Raw genomic sequence first — 18,552 nt, forward strand, 5'->3', positions numbered from 1 at the left:
GAATTGATGAGAAACATTTATTTGAATCATTCCAGCACACATGGTGTGTTGGCTGTGACATGGCTCTCGACCAGCATGTAAAGTTTGTAGTCAGCTTAATCTGTCGCAGCCAGTACTGCAAAATCTTTAGCTTAGCACTTTATAAAAAAACAAATAAACTAAACAAATAAAAATGCTCCCCGCATGTGCCATGTGGTTGCTTTATATCTGTAATCCTTTTAGCCTTGATCTTCTGCACCCAGCAGTGATTTCAGAGACAGGATCTTGGCTCTTGCCTTTCCTCTTTGGAACCTGAATCACTCCTCTAGCAGTGGAAATAAACATCTGTGTCAGGGTTCAATAAGAGCTTTTGTAGCTGCCTCAGTTGAGATGAGGTGAGTGAGTCCCTTGATTTGGAAGGTAATAACATTTTAGCACTGCCATCCTTTCCTTGCAACTGAGGATTTAAAGTTGAATTTTGAAAAACGTCTCCCATGGTAAGGTAGTATGCCATCCAGCAACCAGTTATAATGAATTATAAATGTCATATATATAGTATATATAATATATACATATTCTATATAATCATATATATGTATATATATCATATAATAGATAAAATGTTATTAGATATATATATACACAGTATATAAGATATACGTTATATATATAAGATATTGTATCATCTATAATGTGCACATATATCTAATAACATATTTTATATATTATATGATACATATACATACATATGAATATATAGCATATGTATGTCTAATAACATTAATCTGTAGAGTTTATAATTACACGTGTGTGTGCTCAGTTATTTGGTCGTGTCCAACTCTTTGCAACCCTATGGACACTAATCCACCAGGCTCCTCCGTCCGTGGAATTTTCAAGGCAAGAGTACTGGAGTGGGTTGCCAATTCCTCCTCCAGGAGATCATCCTGACTCAGGGATCGAATCCACATCTCCTGCGTCTCCTGCATTATAAGTGGATTTTTTACAGCTGAGCCACTGGGAAAACCCAGTGGCTTTATAATTATAAAGCCCTTATAATTATATATGTGGCTTAGATAGTAAAGAATCCTCCTGTCAGGGCAGGAGATACAAGAGACATAGGTTTGATCTCTGGGTCAGGAAGATCCCCTCGAGAAGGGAACAGAATGCCACTTCAATATTCTTGCCTGGAGAATTCCATGGACAGAAAAGCCTAGCAGGCTATAGTTCATGGGGTCGCAAAGAGTCAGACACGACTGAGTGACTGACACTTTCACTTTCACAAGTATAGAAAGTGTTATTATATAATAATTATATAAGTATAAATTAAGGAAATAGCAACCCATTCCAATATTCTTGCCTGGATAATCCCACAAATGGAGGAGCCTGGCAAGGTCACAAAGAGTAGGACACTCCTGAGTAACTGAGCACACATGATATAACATTTATATAAAACTTTTTTGGACCAAGAGAGTGATCCTTGCTCTGGACACCTTGGTGTGCGATGTAAAGAAACTTCTCTCACTTTTCAGCCATTGACACTAACTGGTGATTGCCAAGCACAGAAAGCCCTAGGGGCAGTCTCAGAAACAGTGCTCCAATTCCAACCACGGAGACTGAAACACTAGTTCCCCAAAGCAGCTTGGAGATTTGGAAACCAAACAATACTGTTTCTCTTTTTCTGCATCTTTTGCCCCAGGTCCTGGGAGCCTGTCTGAGGAGTCTGTAGGCAGAGTTCTGGGGCCTTTGAAGAAGAGGGAGTATCCCAAGATGTCACTGAGGCCATTTGGATTTTGAGTCCATTGAGCAAGGAACAGAGTTATGTTGCCCTCAGATAATTAGAGCGCATAAGTACAATTTATCTTTTGCTTTTAAAGCAGTTAATGAAGACTGATACTGTCTTTAGTCCAAGATATAGGGAATGTAAAGAAGAGTTTGTTTTTAGCCATGTGTTACTCCTTTTTCTGTTTCCATTGCTTTTCTCTTAGTGACAACACCAAGGCAGTGTTTTTATACTGCATGGAACCTATGAATGCCATCCTCCAATGTCATGTACATTTTTTAGCAATTGAGATCTTTCAGCATGCCAGGTGTAAAGAAATGCAAACCATTCATTATCAGTTGTGTATGTATGTATGTGCTCAGTCGTGTCTGATTCTTTGCAAACCCATGAACTGTAGCCCGCCAGGCTCCACTGTCCATGGAATTTTCCAGAAAAGAATACTGGAGCACTTGCCATTTCCAACTCCAGGTTCATTATCACATAGTGTGGTTTTTTTTTTCCCTTTTTTTGAGTAAAAAACTTGTTAATATTGTTTGTGTGTGTGTGTTAGTTGCTCAGTCACATCCGACTCTTTGTGACCCCTTGGACTGTAGCCCGCCAGGCTCCTCTCTCCATAGGGATTCTTGGGGAAAGAATACTGGAGTGAGTTGTCATGTCCTTCTCCAGGGGCTCTTCCTGACCCAGGCATTGAACTGCAGGCAGATACTTTACTGTCTGAGCCACAAGGCAAGTTAGTTAATATTGTTTACCACTAATAATACAACGAAGTAATAAATTACATAATATTGTTCACTAAAAATTCTATACATAATTATGTAATGTTTTTACAGTGATACTAATATCTAATAATCTGTTAATAAATCTTACTAATTGATTTTTTTTCCTGGCTTTCTTATTTTCCTGAAGAAATTTCCTTTTTTTTTTTTTTTTGCAAGCTAGTGTTTAGATTTTCTTTTGACTCATTGTAGGAAGAGTCATTCTGGAATTTTTCTATAACCTTTCTTACTTGTCCTTTTAATCCATTTTCCACCTGACTATCTACTTTTTTTGTTTTCTTAAAGTAAGCTTGAGTTTTCTGGTTTGCAATTTCCTTTTGGGGCATGATTCTCTGATGCCACCTAGGGGGAACCTGTAAGATGGGGATTGCTTGTCTGTGACTCAGATAAGTCTTTTAAAAATATATGCTGCTTTTTAAATCTGATTTGAAAGGTTTGGCTTTCCTTGAATTTTTTTTTTTCTGGTTCCAAGGACAGAGAATTCTTGTCACAGTGAAGACAGACATTTGAAAATCATGAGCTTCGTGTACCTTTTTAAATACCTCTTTGCATAATGATAATAACTAATATTCATATGCTGCCTTCCATGTGTTATACACTGTTCAGAGGGCTGTAAGTGTGGGAACTCCTTTTATTTCCCCAGGAATCCTTTGAGTAAAGTATCACCACCACTAGCAGCATCATTGTCATCCTCTGTTTTAAAAAATGAGGAAACTTGCGGCACAGACTATGTCAGTGACTTGTCCACTTACAGCTGTCCACCTCTGCTGTCTGACTCCAGAAACCACCCACTGAACCATTTCCATCTAGCACATCTCATCCCCTCTGTTGTGTCTGGTGCCTTTGGATCACAGTCCTTGCCTGAGAGTCACTTCCTCTTTTGTAGATTTATTTTCAGCATCACAGCTTCTGAGATGATGCAAGATTTCCAAGGTCCTCCATGGAGGCCAGGCTGAGAACACAGGGAAGAAGGGGGACTGCAAAGGTGTTTTAAAAGAAATAGGAGCCAGTTTTCTATTCTGTTCATTGAAAATGAATGGGAAGACTCCATCTAAACACTTTATGAAACTCTGTAAAGTAGCAATCATGATATATAGGAGTCTACAGATTAAAAATCGGAACTACTAAATTTATTTTTAAAAAATCAAGCATATGAATCAGTATGGTTGTATACAGTATGGAGATTCTGATGGACGTAATTTAATATACCTGAAGAGACAAAACTTATCTTGAGAGTTTTAAGTTAATACTATTATGGTGATAATTTACAGTAGAGGTGAGTTTCTATAAAAGATTCTCAAAGTTGTTTTGAAAGCACTAGAAACCAGGTTGTTGTCTGGTAAGGGGTGTGGCTGGAGCTATTATAGAAGGCAATTCTTTTACCTGAGTTTGCCTGATCTGTTTAAATTTCTAACTCATTCATGAGACACTTCCTACAGCTTCTGAATCACAGCAAGTCAGTGGCCAGCAAATTGTTATTATCTATAATATTCTAGAAAGGTATTCTATAAAGCCTGTTAACTAAAGTTAAAATGCTGGACAGTGTAACATAGAAATTAATATGCTTACTTACATATGTGTTTGTATCTATGAGTGTGTGTATGTGTGTAAATGCACTCACCACACACACACACACACACACACACACACACCCCTAGGTATTTATGGGCCACATGAATCTTTTGCAAAGTGCTCATACTTTTAATAGACTTATTTATAACCTTCCCTGTTGGATACCCAGATATAATAAGAGAAGCGTGTTGCCCTCTTCCTAATATTTGTTTGCTGAGGAGCTTTTTTAAGCTACCATTTTCTGAATGCTTGTATGCTGAACTTTATTCAGTGCTCTACCAGCAGCCCTGTGATGGAAGAGATTTCACTATCCAGTTTTTCAGTGGAGAAGACTGTGGCTTAGAGAATCTTAGGGACCGCTTAGGGGTAACACAGCTCACCTGAGTGAGACTGTGAATCCAGGTCTGTCCCCCAGGGGCCCTGGCTTCTCTGTGAAGCTACCTGCCTCCTTCCTACTGAGCCACGTGTGTAAGGATGTTGTCTGTGGCCCAGCTGCTTATCCCAGTGATCTTGTACAGTTCTGCTTGTATTCATCTCTCTAAAGCTTTCTCACTCCCGTCTCTCCTTGTGCTGAACTCCTGGGCCTATCACCCTCACGCCTCCTTTTGTTTTCCAGCTTTGGAGACATGCTGTCCTTCACCCTGACTGCCTTTGTGGAGCTGATGGACCATGGAATAGTGTCCTGGGATACATTTTCAGTGGCATTCATTAAGAAGGTAATTCAGATTGTGCTTCCCAAGCTCAAACCACTTGTTTTTCTGCAGATATTTTTCTATGCTTTGAGCTTATTGCAAAGTTGTTTCCTTTAGTTCTTTGTGTTAAAGCGTGAGTGTGATTTTTGATAGTATTATATATATGGTGGTCTGAGGGCCTAAATTCTATATAAAAATGACATTTTCTCCCCAGCGGGATCATAGGAGTTGTACAAGAGAACCCCTAGTTGAGAGAAGTCAAGGTGACATGTTAAAACCCATCTTCTGGGCTCCATTGTTTTTAAGACCTAACTAGAGTTCCTAGTATCTTTCCTGAACCTTCTCTCCTCAACTAGGTGTTCAGGAGAAGGGAAAGAGGCAAAATATATTGATTGCTACATGACTGGGTCTGAAGCAGAAATGTAAGAGAAAATGGGGTGCTTGGGTCCATGCCTCTTAGGCAGAGTAATCCTGCTCACTCGTAATCTTGTAGTAAGTGTCTCTGGGATCAACTAGTTCAGTTGGTTCCTACTGTCCTTAGGAGGAAGGTAACAAAGGGGCAGGCAAAGGTGGACCTGGTGTGAGGAGAGAGCAGAAGAGCCCCCCACCATTCCTAGCAGTTGAATAGTAATAAAAACACATCTGCAAATTTACAATTCTCTTTCCAGTCTTCTAACCAAAAATGAATAGCCTTGACTTTTCAGCTGTTAAACGTAGTATTAAATCAAGAATCATCATTATTAATTTGTTAACTTATTTTTCCTCTCTTTGTATTTATGAAATGGTTTATAAATGTATTGGCATCTTTCTTTCTGCTGTTACTGAGAATGAAGAGATATTTGGAATTCATATATTTATCTTATAGGTCTAGATTCCTGGGAAGAATGGTCTAAAATAATTTCAGAGAGTCTTTGTGAAAGCTAGAAAATAAAAACAAAATCCAGGATGAGTCACTTGAGTTTTTAAGAGCTTTTATTTTGAAATCATGGTAGACTTATAGAAAATTAAAAAAAAAAAAAAGTACAAAATGTTCCAAATGACCTTCAACCAACTTCCTTAATGATAACATTTTGCATAATAACAGTATTATCAAAACTAGGAAATTAACAGTGCTATAAGACTATCACCATTAATTGATTTCACCAGTTTTTCTCTGGTTAAGGACTCAAAACTGCATTTAGTTATTGTGTCTCCTTAGTGTCTTCCAATATGATCGTTCCTCAGTTTTTCCTTGTCTTTCATGACTGACAGTTTTGAAGAATACTGGTCAGTTATTTTGTAGAATGTCCCTCAGTTTCGGTTTGTTTGATATTTCCCTTAAATCAAGGTTATGCATTTTTGGCAAGAATGTCAGAGAAGTAATGTGCCCTTTTTAGAGGATCACATTAGAACATGTGATGTTGATATCTCTCATTAATGGTGACCTTGATTATGTGGTTGAGACCCAGCAGATACCACTGGGTCTCCCCACTCTGAAGTTACATCTTTTCCTTTTGAAGTTAATCCGTACCTGGAGGGAGTTACTGCCTTAAACTGAAGAGCATAGGAGAGCCCTTAGTCTGTCGAATGAGGATGTTTGGAATGGAAGTCTCACAGATTGAATACCTGAATGATGTTGTCTATTTATTTCAGGCAAGAACTGTTTGGGAACCCAAGGTCTTCTTGATGTACCTCTGAATCCTTTTTTCTTACATAAGGGCATAAAGCCAAGAAAAAATGAGTAGTAAGAACTACCTAAGAAAACACACAAAGAAGGATGAAGCCTCTTTTTGCCTGTATTTGTCAGTGGCATGAATTTCTTAGGAAAAAAGAAAAAGAGAGAGAGAGAAATGAGTGTAGAAGAGAAAGCCAAGGTAATCCGGATGAGTTAGGAAGTACTCTCCTTTGGTGGTGGCAGGTAATGAATATAAGCATCAGGTTTTAAATGCATTGGAAAATATTACTGTTATTTTGTCTCTCCAAGATAAAAGTTCTACAGAAATGGAGTATTATTTACCCATAAAAGAGTGAAATATTGCCATTTGCAGCAACATGGGTGAACCTAGAGATTATTATACTAAGTGAAGTAAGTCAGACAGAAAAAGACAAATATTATATGATATTACTTATATGTAGAATCTAAAAAGCAATACAAATGAATGTATTTACAAAACAGAAACAGTCTTATAGAGATGGAAAACAAATTTATGGTTACCAAAGGGGAAAAACGAGAGGGATAAAGTAGGAGTATGGGATTAACAGATACACACTACTATATATAAAACAGGTAAACAACAGGAATATACTATATAGTGCAAGGAACTATATTCAATATCTTCTAGTAACCTGTAATGGAAACGTATCTGAAAAATAAAAAAAATATGTATGTATATATATACATGGACCTCCCAGGTAGGGCAGTGGTAAAGAATTCTCCTGCCAGTGCAGGAGATGGAGTTCAATCCCTCTCTCAGGAAGAGCCCCTGGAGAAGGAAATGACAATCTACTCCAGTATTCTTGCCTGGAGAAACCCGTAGAGAGAGAAGTCTGGAGGTCTGTAGTCCATGGGATTGCAGTCGGACCTGACTGAGAGATTGAGCATCCACACATGCACGTTAATACATATACATATAAAACTGAATGACTTTGCTGTACTAAAACTAATACAACACTGTAACTCAACTATATTTCCAATTACAAAAAAAAGTTCTTGGGAGGCAACTTTAAATCTGAAGATACTGGGTTTTGCAGATTTTTTTATACTTAAAATTTTTAAATTCATTCTGGATTTATGGTGGGCTTTTCTTTTCTACTTTCAAATTGCTTTGCTTCTCTGATATTATAGCCTTTTTTGCTATAAAAACAATGCTGTTCTCAACGTGAATTCCTTGAAATTAGCTTGTGCTTTCAGCAACATTCTCTCTTGATTCCTGTAGCAATCCTTTGCAGAAGAGAGCACTAAGTGTGTGTTCCTGGTCAGGAGGGGAGGACACAGTGGCTTGGGGAGGTAGAGTGAGGTTATGGCGAGTGGGGTGTCATTGGTCCCCCATTTCAGGGCTCCCTCCCGCATCAGCATGTACCTGCACTTTAAATGTTGGAAAGAAGAGATTCTGAAGGACAGAGGACAGACTTGTTGAAACAGCATTGCCTCTTGTTCAGCCCTCCCTGACCTCACTGGGGTAGAGTTAACTGATTTCTTCTGCTCTCCATTCTCCTTGAATCTTGTACATGCCCCTGTTCCATCACTTATCACTCTCCTATGAATTTTTTGTTCTTTTCATTGGCTCTCCCAAGACCATGAGTCCAAGAAAGCTAGGATGGAATCATGGCTTTCTTCTGGCCTCTCTCCTCAGGGCGTGGCATAGAGTCAGACCTTAGTACATTTCTGTGAAAATGAATAAATGAAATTTGCTTTGGAAGTATTTTTCTAAATTCTAAAACTTGAAGGAAAAAAAAAAAGAATACAGTGCCACCATATTTAAAATATATTTCAAGTAAAACTTCAGCCATGAATGGAAAGGAATTACAAAGGCATCTTTCTTTAAATGGGAGATATGGTTAAAGAGACTGACAATAATCTAATTTTCTAACTGCTTATGAAAATGATTTTCACTCATTGAAATTAACCAAAAAATCATATTAGATTCAGGGAACCAAAGACTAGCAGTCTTGGCACTTTAAATTAAACATTGAGTATTTTTCAGAAGACAACATGTTTATAATGTATTCCATCCTCATTCCTAGCCATTCTGTTTCCTTTGCATTGCTACTTCGAGCTCTACTCCTTATGTGAATTTTAAAAAGTGATCATCAGAAAATGACTTTATAATTGAAAGTTTTTGTAAGGTTATCTTTTTATTCATTAGCTGGATCAAATTCAGCACTTTGACAACCCAGGAATTGTATACAGGCAACTGTCTTTTAAATGGAGCTTTATCTAGACAAAAATCAGCTAGGAAATGTGCTGACAAAAGATGCTTATCTCTGTGGTCCAGACTTGGCTTCCTATTAATGCCAAATTCATACGACTTTGGAGAAATATTTTTTCCCTGCCAGCCCTGATATCCTTCTCTGCTATCTATTTTGTTATGTGTGGATCTCGAGTCTAGTTTACAAAGTTTTTCTGGAATAAGAAATACCATTTCATGAACACTTTGAAACTTGGAATCCCTTGATGCCAGTCTTTAATGTTGCTGCTTTTTAAAGACTTGGTGACTTAGAGAGAGGGTCAGAAGGCATGGGGAAGAAAGAAATGAAATAAAAGAAAAACAACCTAGAACTTTCTGTGTTACGAGTTGGTTTTACCCTAGCCAAGTATAACATCAGAGCCTTTTCTTGGAAGGAAAGTTTTATACAAATGCTCTTGAAACCTTAGCTCTGCAGGAGGGCCTGGTTCACTCTGCAGTATTTTCAGTGCCTAGATAAACATCCAGCCAATTTCAGTTTAGAGACCCAGTCATTTTTGCCTCTTAAAAGCTTGAGAGATTTATGGACCACTGCCTGAATAACTTAAAATATGGGAGAGGGGCTCCATGTTCTCCATGTATCTTTTCAGTTTTGATAACAGAGGATAATTTTAAGGTCTCTTTCTAAGTAATTTGAAGTGTTTCTGTGATTTTAAAAAGTTGTATTATTGATTCATACACTGTGATGCCCCTTAACTTCTTAAAAGTCACCCAAATATTCCTATGTTTTATCTAAGTAGCACTTTTTTTTATTTATTTTTCTTTTAAGTTTTATTTTTTTAGCACTGAAAACATTTTTTATTGGGTATAGCCAATTAACAATGTTGTGATAGTTTCAGGTATACAGTGAAGGGACTCTGCCATGCATATACATGTATCCATTCTTCCCCAAACACCTCTCCCATCCAGGGGTGTTAACACATACCACTGTGTTATGGCACATAACACTGAGCAATTCCATGTGCTGTACAGTAGGTTTTTGTTGGTTATCCATTTTAAATACGGCATTGTGTGTATAACTTTCCCAAAGTTCTAGGTAGCACTTTAAAATGAGTGGAAGCATGTAGAAGTAATAGATACCATTATTGTTAGCTCCTCCTCTTTCTTTTTCTCTCTGATACAGACCTACCTTCAAGAAGCTGTACTTTGACAGGTTTAGGCTGGTTCACCCATGTTGACCAAAGTACAGAAATGGAGCTGGAAAAAATTTAAAGGCAAAGGAAGTCATGATTGATTTTGAGGAAGACAAGGGAAATTAAAATTTAACAAGATGATTTTTAACCTTCTATAGCTATACTGTGATCTGTAGTTTTTAAACTAGACATAGAAAGTAACATTTAAACTTTCACAAAGTTGTCCATTCACCAATGAGGACAGTCATCGTGTTTGCTCAGTCAGCCCTGATACCTTGTTTATTAGTATTCATTAGATGAAAGTATTGGGTCATTTAAATGTCAAGCTGAAATTACTGATAAATAAGCCAAAAGATAGAAGTTAGTTTCAAAAGACAACTAGTATCTCCTACAGAATTGTACATTAGACTCTAAAGAGTCAGATGCATGCTTTCTTGAGTATTTCCAGAAAGGAAATACTGTCAAGGCATATTTACAGAAGTAGAGGGTAAATTTGTATCAGAGGGAAATCTTGAATATAGAGGAAATTGAAGAAGCTGCTGTCATAGTAACCCAGGAATGAGCTGGACCATGTTCCAATGTGCATATACGACTTCATGTATGTGAGAGGGTAGATGTTGCACAGAGCTTCTTTGGTGGCTTAGATGGTAAAGAACCTGCCTGCAATACAGGAGACCCAAGTTCAGTCCCTGGGTTGGAAAGATCCCCTGGAGAAGGGAATGGCAACCCACTCCAGTATTCTTGCCTGGAGAATTCAATGGACGAAGAGCCTGGTGGGCTACAGTCCATGGAATCACAAAGAGTCAGACACAACTGAACGACTAACACTTTCAGACATTGCAAATGTGTTCACAGAGACAGAAAGTAGGGAACTGGGACTATTTATCACTAATGATCATGGCAAACTTGGAGAAAGGTGATACTTGAGAAGAGGGGAATAGGAAAGAAGTCAGTGAGATTGATTTTTAGCCCATTTAATTTTAGACTTTAGAATATCTAAGTGGACTTATACTTTTGGATGCCGAGAATAAGCATGTAACATGCTGCTGCTGCTGCTGCTAAGGCGCTTCAGTCGTGTCCGACTCTGTACGACCCCATAGACAGCAGCCCACCAGGCTCCCCCGTCCCTGGGATCCTTCAGGCAAGAACACTGGAGTGGGTTGCCATTTCCTTCTTCAATGCATGAAAGTGAAAAGTGAAAGTGAACTCGCTCAGTCGTGTCTGACTCTTAGCGACTCCGTGGACTGCAGCCTACCAGGCTCCGCCATCCATGGGATTTTCCAGGCAAGAGTACTGGAGTGGGTTGCCATTGCCTTCTCTGACATACTTTATAGTAAATGACTGTTGTGTGTCCATCTTTGCTAGATTATAAGGTCCTTGAAGTTAAAAATCATGTGGCTTTGCTCATCTCTTGATTTCCAGATCCTAGGTCAGTGCAAGCCTGTTTTGTAGTACATGGTCAACACCTATTACCTGAATGAATGAAAAGAGGGGATGAAGGCAAGAGGGTGGAGGAGGGGGTTTGGTCATAAACTTTCAACTAGAAGATTCTCCACAGAGTCTTAAAGGTACATCCAGATTTACTAAATGGAAATAAGAATAGGAGCATGGAGGGAAAATAGAATCAGTGCCGAGAAATCAGTGGTATTGTCAACATATTTCTTTGTAACTTCTTCTCTTTTCCAATAAGTTTCAAAAATTGTACTGGGATCATGAAAAGTTTTTGGTGTGGCATTGATGAGGAAGTCAAGGAATTAATATTGGATTTAGAAGAGGTCTAAGTTAGGCATTAACCCTAAGCACAGTATGAGGGTCATAGATTTTTGTGAGAGATAGATGGACTTAGAGAAAGAAAAGTGGCCTCATCGTGGTAGATCTGATAGGGGAATAGACCCAGACAGTGAGGATTAAGGCAGGGGCTTGCCAGGGACAGTAAACACATTGAAGAAGTTTATTAGCTGTGAAAGGAGCTAAAGCAGTCTTTTGAGAATCTTAAAAATCTCATACTCTTCCTATAGTCTGTGTTATAAAATAATACCCTTTTGGAATATACTAGTATAATGTTACTTTACTTCTTTATGTCACATATTTTCTATCCCCTAAATCCAGGTGTATCTGGAGGCAGAGAGCATACTGATAACTGTACTTGCCCACCTCTGTTTTTCACTGTACCTCTGCTTTCACTGGGGAGTCATTGGGCTAAAAATGGTTGAGCTGGTAACTGTAAGTTGCCATGGTGCCTTTGAATTTTATCTTGTGCAAAGATGAAGAGGGAATGAGGAGAAGGGGTCAATGCAATAGCAAAAAGGGAAATATTCGTGTTGATAAGGGGAAGCTATAAGTGTCAATTTGTCATGGAACCAAATAGCTTTTAAGAAAGCAGTCATTATGATGATATAATAATAGCATTTTAATGTGAGTTGTCAACAAACAGTAATAACATTTAATGAGGCCTCTAAAATAAAACCTTTATGGTACCCATGTGTTTGGGTTTCTGTGATCCATTATTCTAACCCTTATTTTACTTCCCTCTTACATTCTGATTTATTATGTTTGAGGCTTTAGTGATGAATTCCTTAGGGAATGTATTTTAGAGCTTAAATGACTATTTTAACTTTTAGCACTTCTAATTTAATTGGTTTCCTGTTTGCTAAATTTGAGAGTGATTAGAAGAATTTATTTTAACCATAAGAAATGGGAAGAATGGGGAAAAGAGTGCTTCACTGAGGAATAAAAAGGAGATTAGCCAGTGACTGAAAAGTTGCCAGTTGAACTGTGTTGACAAGTGTGATTTGTGTGAGTCCCTTAAGAATGTAACAGAAGCATAGTAAGAACATAAAAGCCATGGGTTGTGTGGGTGAAGGAGTAGCCTGAAAATGGGAGGCAATGGCTATTAGTATATGTTGAAATTGCTGTCTCAAAGAAACACAAGAGTTCTTACAATATATGTGTTGAAATTATCTGCCCCTGAAAGCTGAAACTCAGAAGAACCATTCCAAAAACACCAGACAGAATAATTCTTTGAAACCATCTCCTTTCTAAAATTGCTTATTACCAAATTAGAGAAATAGGCCATAAATAGAGGTTTGTAATAAGGTGGTGAACAATCATTGTTGACACCGTGCATTTCTGGCTATCCTGCTATAATTCCAGGTACTTTTCACACTGAATATCTGGTGTTTCTTAAATGAGCTCCCGATTGACTTCATTTGCTCCCTTCTCTGCTTCTCTGCTCTGCTTACCGTGAGTGATCAATTGTGTCTCTCTCGGGTTTTCAGATAGCAAGTTTTGTCAACAAGTCGGCCATAGATGTCTCCATCCTGCAACGGTCCTTGGCCATTCTGGAGTCCATGGTGCTCAACAGCCACGACCTCTACCAGAAGGTGGCACAGGAGATCACCATCGGCCAACTCATTCCCCATCTCCAAGGGTGAGCGAGATCGACGCTGCCACAGGGGGAGGGAACGTTCTTCAGGCAGACAGCTCCCATGATGGTTTGGTATTGGTTTGATTAAATATATACAGAAAAAGAATCTTGATCTGGTATATAATCAAACCATGCCTCATGTTTGTCCCCGTCACACTGACATGGCACAGTGACTTGCCCTGGGTGCGCCCCTTGCCTGTTCTTGAGCCTAGTGTGTCCCTAGTGCCTTGGTCGGAGAAGGCGATGGCACCCCACTCCAGCACTCTTGCCTGGAAAATCCCATGGACGGAGGAGTCTGGTAGGCCGCAGTCCATGGGGTCTCTAAGAGTCGGACACGACTGAGTGACTTCACTTTCACTTTTCACTTTCATGCATTGAAGAAGGAAATGGCAACCCACTCCAGTGTTCTTGCCTGGAGAATCCCAGGGACGGGGGAGCCTGGTGGGCTGCTGTCAATGGGGTCGTACAGGGTCGGACACGACTGAAGCGGCTTAGCAGCAATGCCTTGGTAGGGACTCAGTTCTGATAAATGTTGCTAGATAGTGTAGAGCTTTGCTTTTAATAAGATATAATAAAGCAATTTGTTCTCTTACACTCTCAATAGAGTCTTTATCCTTAATCATACAGTATTTTCTGCGATATGAGAATTTTCATAGTTAATTAGGAGTTTTTAAAGCCAGACTTCTTTATTTATCTCCAGGTGATTACAATAAACTTTTTCTTGTGTATTATAAAATACAAAATTTTAAGACGCTTGAGCTATGAGATAGCTGCCCTAGCAGCCTTGGGATTTGGGGGAATCTCTCCTCCCTACTCTTAGATAACTAGCAAAGTTGCCTCTGATGATACCAGCCTGAGAAGGAATCCTTGTAGGATGCCACTTGATCAATGAAAGTATTTTGGATCGCAGGTGGCAAGAAGCATCCTGACTAGGACAGGGAGTTTATTGAAAGGATACTGGAGTGTTTTATAGAACCGAGGAATGACTTGAGTAGCTAAGCCTTGGGAAGGACAGAAACTATGGCTTCCTTGGAGTTCTCACAACAGGCCTTTTCTCTGGCATATTGGCTGGCAGTAATGTGACTTGGCTCCCAGTAAGTGCTGCCCCTGGTCTCTCAGGTCACACTGGCAGATTTTCAAGAGGAAACCTGATTGGCCTGTTTGGGTTGCGGGTGTAGAATGGGGATTCAAGGGAGTATTCAGTAGTTCTCAGTATACCAAAAATGTTGACTATGTGTTTATAATTAAACTTTATATTAAACTACCAAAATGCATTAGATGTTTCCTTCGTTTGGGGGTAGGAGATGGTTGACTAGAGTGTAAAATTGTAAGTCACACAAGCTATAGACTGTGGCCTCAGGGAAAATTAGCCCATGCTCTAAAATGATGATTTTGTGTGAAATCATGCTGGAAATGGTACCAATTTCACATGTCCCTGAATGCGACCTGTATCAACTTAAAAGTCTGTATCTTTCCTCTGAATCTCAAGGGCATCATTGTGCACTCACAGTGCACTTTGCCAAGAGAAGAGTTTCTTATTTGCCAAGCGCTGTACTAAACGTTTTATGTGCATTACCTCATTTTATCCTAAAAGCAGCTCCTTGAAATGAGTGTGTTTTTACCCAGCGTTCCAGATGAGGAAGCTGTGTAGGGATACCTTGTGAACTTGTCCAAGGCCACACAGCCAGCCAGTGGGGCACTGGGCTTAGAATTTCATCCTTCCTGAGGCTGTGTGTAGTAAGCTCTGCCTCTTCCTCAATTATCTCTAAATGTAGCTCGCTGGCCTCTGCTCTTTGTTTATGCCTTGGGTCCTTCTTATTTACTATTTGTGCTGTGCTGTGCTTAATATTTACTATTTACCATGCACCTAACTGTAGATCTTGGCTTCATTTGGAATTTCTGATTTCATTCCTGTGAAAAGCAAATTTGTAAACATAAAAACCTATCCTTCTTGTTCTTTAAAAGTTTCTAGTTGAAAATAGATTTTTAGAATATGTAATATTGCCATGGAGACAAAGCAGTTTCCTCTATAATAAGCCCAGGAATGTGGGGACACCCAGGACTGTTCCCAGATGTACTTCATGCATCAGACAGAAAATTACACACACACACACACAGGTCCATATTTTTAACTCTAATAGAGGAGAGAGAATGAGAGCCAGCTGGCCACCTATATCTCTGGGTGAGTGTGTTTTGTCCGGCTAGCAATAGTAATTGTCTCCTCATATGTTTGCAGCTTTTCATGGTTGAAATACACAGTGCTGACTGCGTTCTCTGGGTCCTGCCTTTCTCTCTCACCTTTTTTGGGGCAATAATCATGACCCTTATCATGGTCTCACTGAGGGGTGGTCTTTCCTGACTTTGATGTTGCTCTGTGTCTTTACAGGACAGATCAAGAAATCCAGACCTATACCATTGCAGTCATTAATGCACTCTTCCTGAAGGCCCCTGATGAGAGGAGGCAGGTAAGTTGCATTTCTTCTGCCTTAAAGCCTGTGCCCAGGGCTGACAAGCTTTGGTGCAGGGAGAGCCCTTCCCTTCCAATCCCAGGAACTCCTCTGGGGTTCTCTGCTTTGCGGCAGTTTGCCTGGCCAGACTGGGAGCATTCACAGATCCAGTGGGAACTAGTTGGAGATGAAGTGTTTCAGAGGTAAAGCCCTTTCATCATGTGAAACCCAGTATAGAAGCCCCAAACAAAGAGCTGAAAGAAAGAGGAAACTGCTTTTGTGGTGGATGCAGAGTTAGAAGCCCCTGTGGTCTTCTGTCATTTCACTGGATACTCACTGGGGCCAGGGAGGGATTGTCCCCATTTTCCTGATGAGGAAAGCTAGACTCTGAGAACTGTCACACTTTGCTGGGTGGGAAGATGGAAAAGGGAATGTGTAAATTGCTGCCGCAGTTGAGAGAACCTTTCATCTGTAAGAGGCTCTTTGCTTAGTGGTATTTCTGCTGTCCGTGTGTGGATGTGCCCAGGAGGAGTGAGCATTTCATTTCCTCTCCTCTGTGTCATCAGAAGGAGGGAACCCCTTAAATGTACCTGCTTGGAAAGTACCCTTCAATACTGTCTTTTGTCAATCTTTGGTTCTTCTTCAGCGAGGGAAAGGACTATTATAAAGTGGCTGTGGAAGAAGTGGCGCTTTTGCATGTCTTAGAATTTGGCTCACATCTCAGAATCCTTTCTTTTTTTTTCCAGCAACATAACATACTTGTTACCTAGGTCACAATTGACTCCCTTTAGAAACTAGATGGAAATATGAGATCTTTCAGCGTTTAGAAAGTATACTGGGGAGCTTATGACAGTTACTAATAAATCGTTTTAGAAGAATTTAGGAGATTAGCATGCTACTGAACACTGTGGCAAGAATTTTACTTTTTTTTTTTACTTTATTTTTTTTTGTTGCCAGGGATTTTAAACCTCAGTGGCTAAATATGAGGGTTTCTGGTTTGTTTTCCATTTAGGTTTGTTTGCTCATTCCTAGGAGTTACATTTGCACAAGAAGCAGAGTGGCTTTCTAGTTTCCTGTGCTTTTGGTTTGGTATTGGCTGGAACCAGGGGGTGCCTGCCGTCTCCAAGCCTATTTTCCAGGCTGGATATTTCAGGGCAGCTTTGCAGATCTTAAGTGGGATGGTGGGTAGGGCTGCTCCTTTTATATTTATATCTAAATACTGGGAGCATGATAATTCCCATCAGGCCAGTAAGTTGCCTGCATATGTTCACAAGCCTGACATGGGCATCACAGAGAAGCTTGATTCTTCTGCTAGCCAGACCAGGGATGCCTAGCCAGACCAATGATAGCTGCTTGTAGAGTGGGGTCAAGAGCCAGGCCAGAACTAAGACTTTGACTAAACTGACCTAGACTCTTGAAACTGTCTTTCACTCTGTGGCTAGATTAGAGGAAAGGAAAGCCCACACTCACCGGAAGTGCTGCAATTTCACTCAGACCTCTGCATGAGTAAGATGCATACCCCTTGCATCTTTCTGTTACACTAAAATTACTGTTAATCTGATTAATTGGAATTGAATGACCATGAAGAAATAGGGAATTAGATGCCAATCTATGCTGACTCCAGGGCAATGATAACAATGAAAATATAATGGGGTACCATTATACTAAAAATGCCATTAATATTAGGCTTGAATTCTGCTAATCAAATCTTTTTTATTTTTGAAAAATTAGGCTATATGAAACTGACATAGCACACTTTGTACATATATTACCATATTAATACTAAATCACAAAAGGTAATCTAATAACATTAAATCATTTAAGTAAACAATTCAACTAAGAAAGAGTGTTTATCAACCAGGAGAAAATTCAGATTTTAGTCTTTGAGATAAAAATGACAATACTTGTCAATAGAAAATTAACTTGGACTTGATAGACTATGTTGAATTTAGGATGAATCAGTGACTATTTGTCAAGAAAAGGAGTATTTTGATTTTTAATTTATAAAATACTTTCTAGTGAGTTAAGAGAGAGTTGGCCCTAAAAATTACTTCAAGTTCATAATGAAGGAAAGCTTATTTGTCATTATTTTTTGAATATCAGTGGAGTCTGATAAAGCAAAAGCTCAAGCTAATTGGTAATATCTTGCTGTATATTATATATTTGTTATTGATTGGTTTATGTTTTGAAAGATTGAAATTCTGAAATTTTTGGCAAATAAGAAAACTTGCCAAAGCCTGTCACTGATAATATTTGAGAGTCTGCCTTGCAAATATGTTTTATGTCATTTCATTTAATCCTCATATCTATAGAAAATCTTATTATTTCTATTTTATAAATGAGGAAATTGAGAGTCCAAGAGGTAAGGAACTTGACTGGTTGCTGAGCTGATTAAGAGTCCATGTTAGAATCCCAGCCTTAGTCTTGCTCTTATCTGCAAAGCATCCCATTGAATGCTGGTCAAGGAAGCATCTCCTGCAGAATGACCTTGTATTTGTCTGGTAAACAACTTCCTGATACTTGAGAGACATCAAGCCCATTTTCTTACTCCAGTTAGATTAAAATATAACCTTAACACTTATTTATTGGATTTACAGGAATGTCCCTTTTTGTTTGTTTTTTTTTAAAGCTTTTAGACATTGGATAAATTCTACTTCGGTCAAAAAATTTTATTTATTTCAATATCTCTTTCCAACTCGGGGTCAGACACATTGGTAGGACTCCATTATTGGGGTGTTTTTTTAAAATGTTATTGAATTTAGAAGGATTTTGAATACCAATATGTTATTTCTACTTTTACTA

General features: G+C 38.9%; 1 protein-coding gene across 4 annotated transcripts in view; it reads left to right on the plus strand.

The window, feature by feature from the left end:
- ELMO1 (engulfment and cell motility 1) overlaps positions 1-18,552 on the plus strand; it is a 583,566-nt gene that overhangs the window by 211,388 nt on the left and 353,626 nt on the right. For all 4 annotated transcript variants that reach the window (XM_055590394.1, XM_055590392.1, XM_055590395.1 and 1 more), the window contains 3 exons: positions 4,724-4,823; positions 13,155-13,306; positions 15,690-15,768. In XM_055590394.1, the coding sequence (XP_055446369.1) occupies positions 4,724-4,823; positions 13,155-13,306; positions 15,690-15,768 (331 nt within the window). The remainder of the gene's footprint in view (positions 1-4,723; positions 4,824-13,154; positions 13,307-15,689; positions 15,769-18,552) is intronic.

The sequence above is a fragment of the Bubalus kerabau genome, chromosome 8, assembly GCF_029407905.1.
Source record: "Bubalus kerabau isolate K-KA32 ecotype Philippines breed swamp buffalo chromosome 8, PCC_UOA_SB_1v2, whole genome shotgun sequence".
NCBI lineage: Eukaryota > Metazoa > Chordata > Mammalia > Artiodactyla > Bovidae > Bubalus > Bubalus kerabau.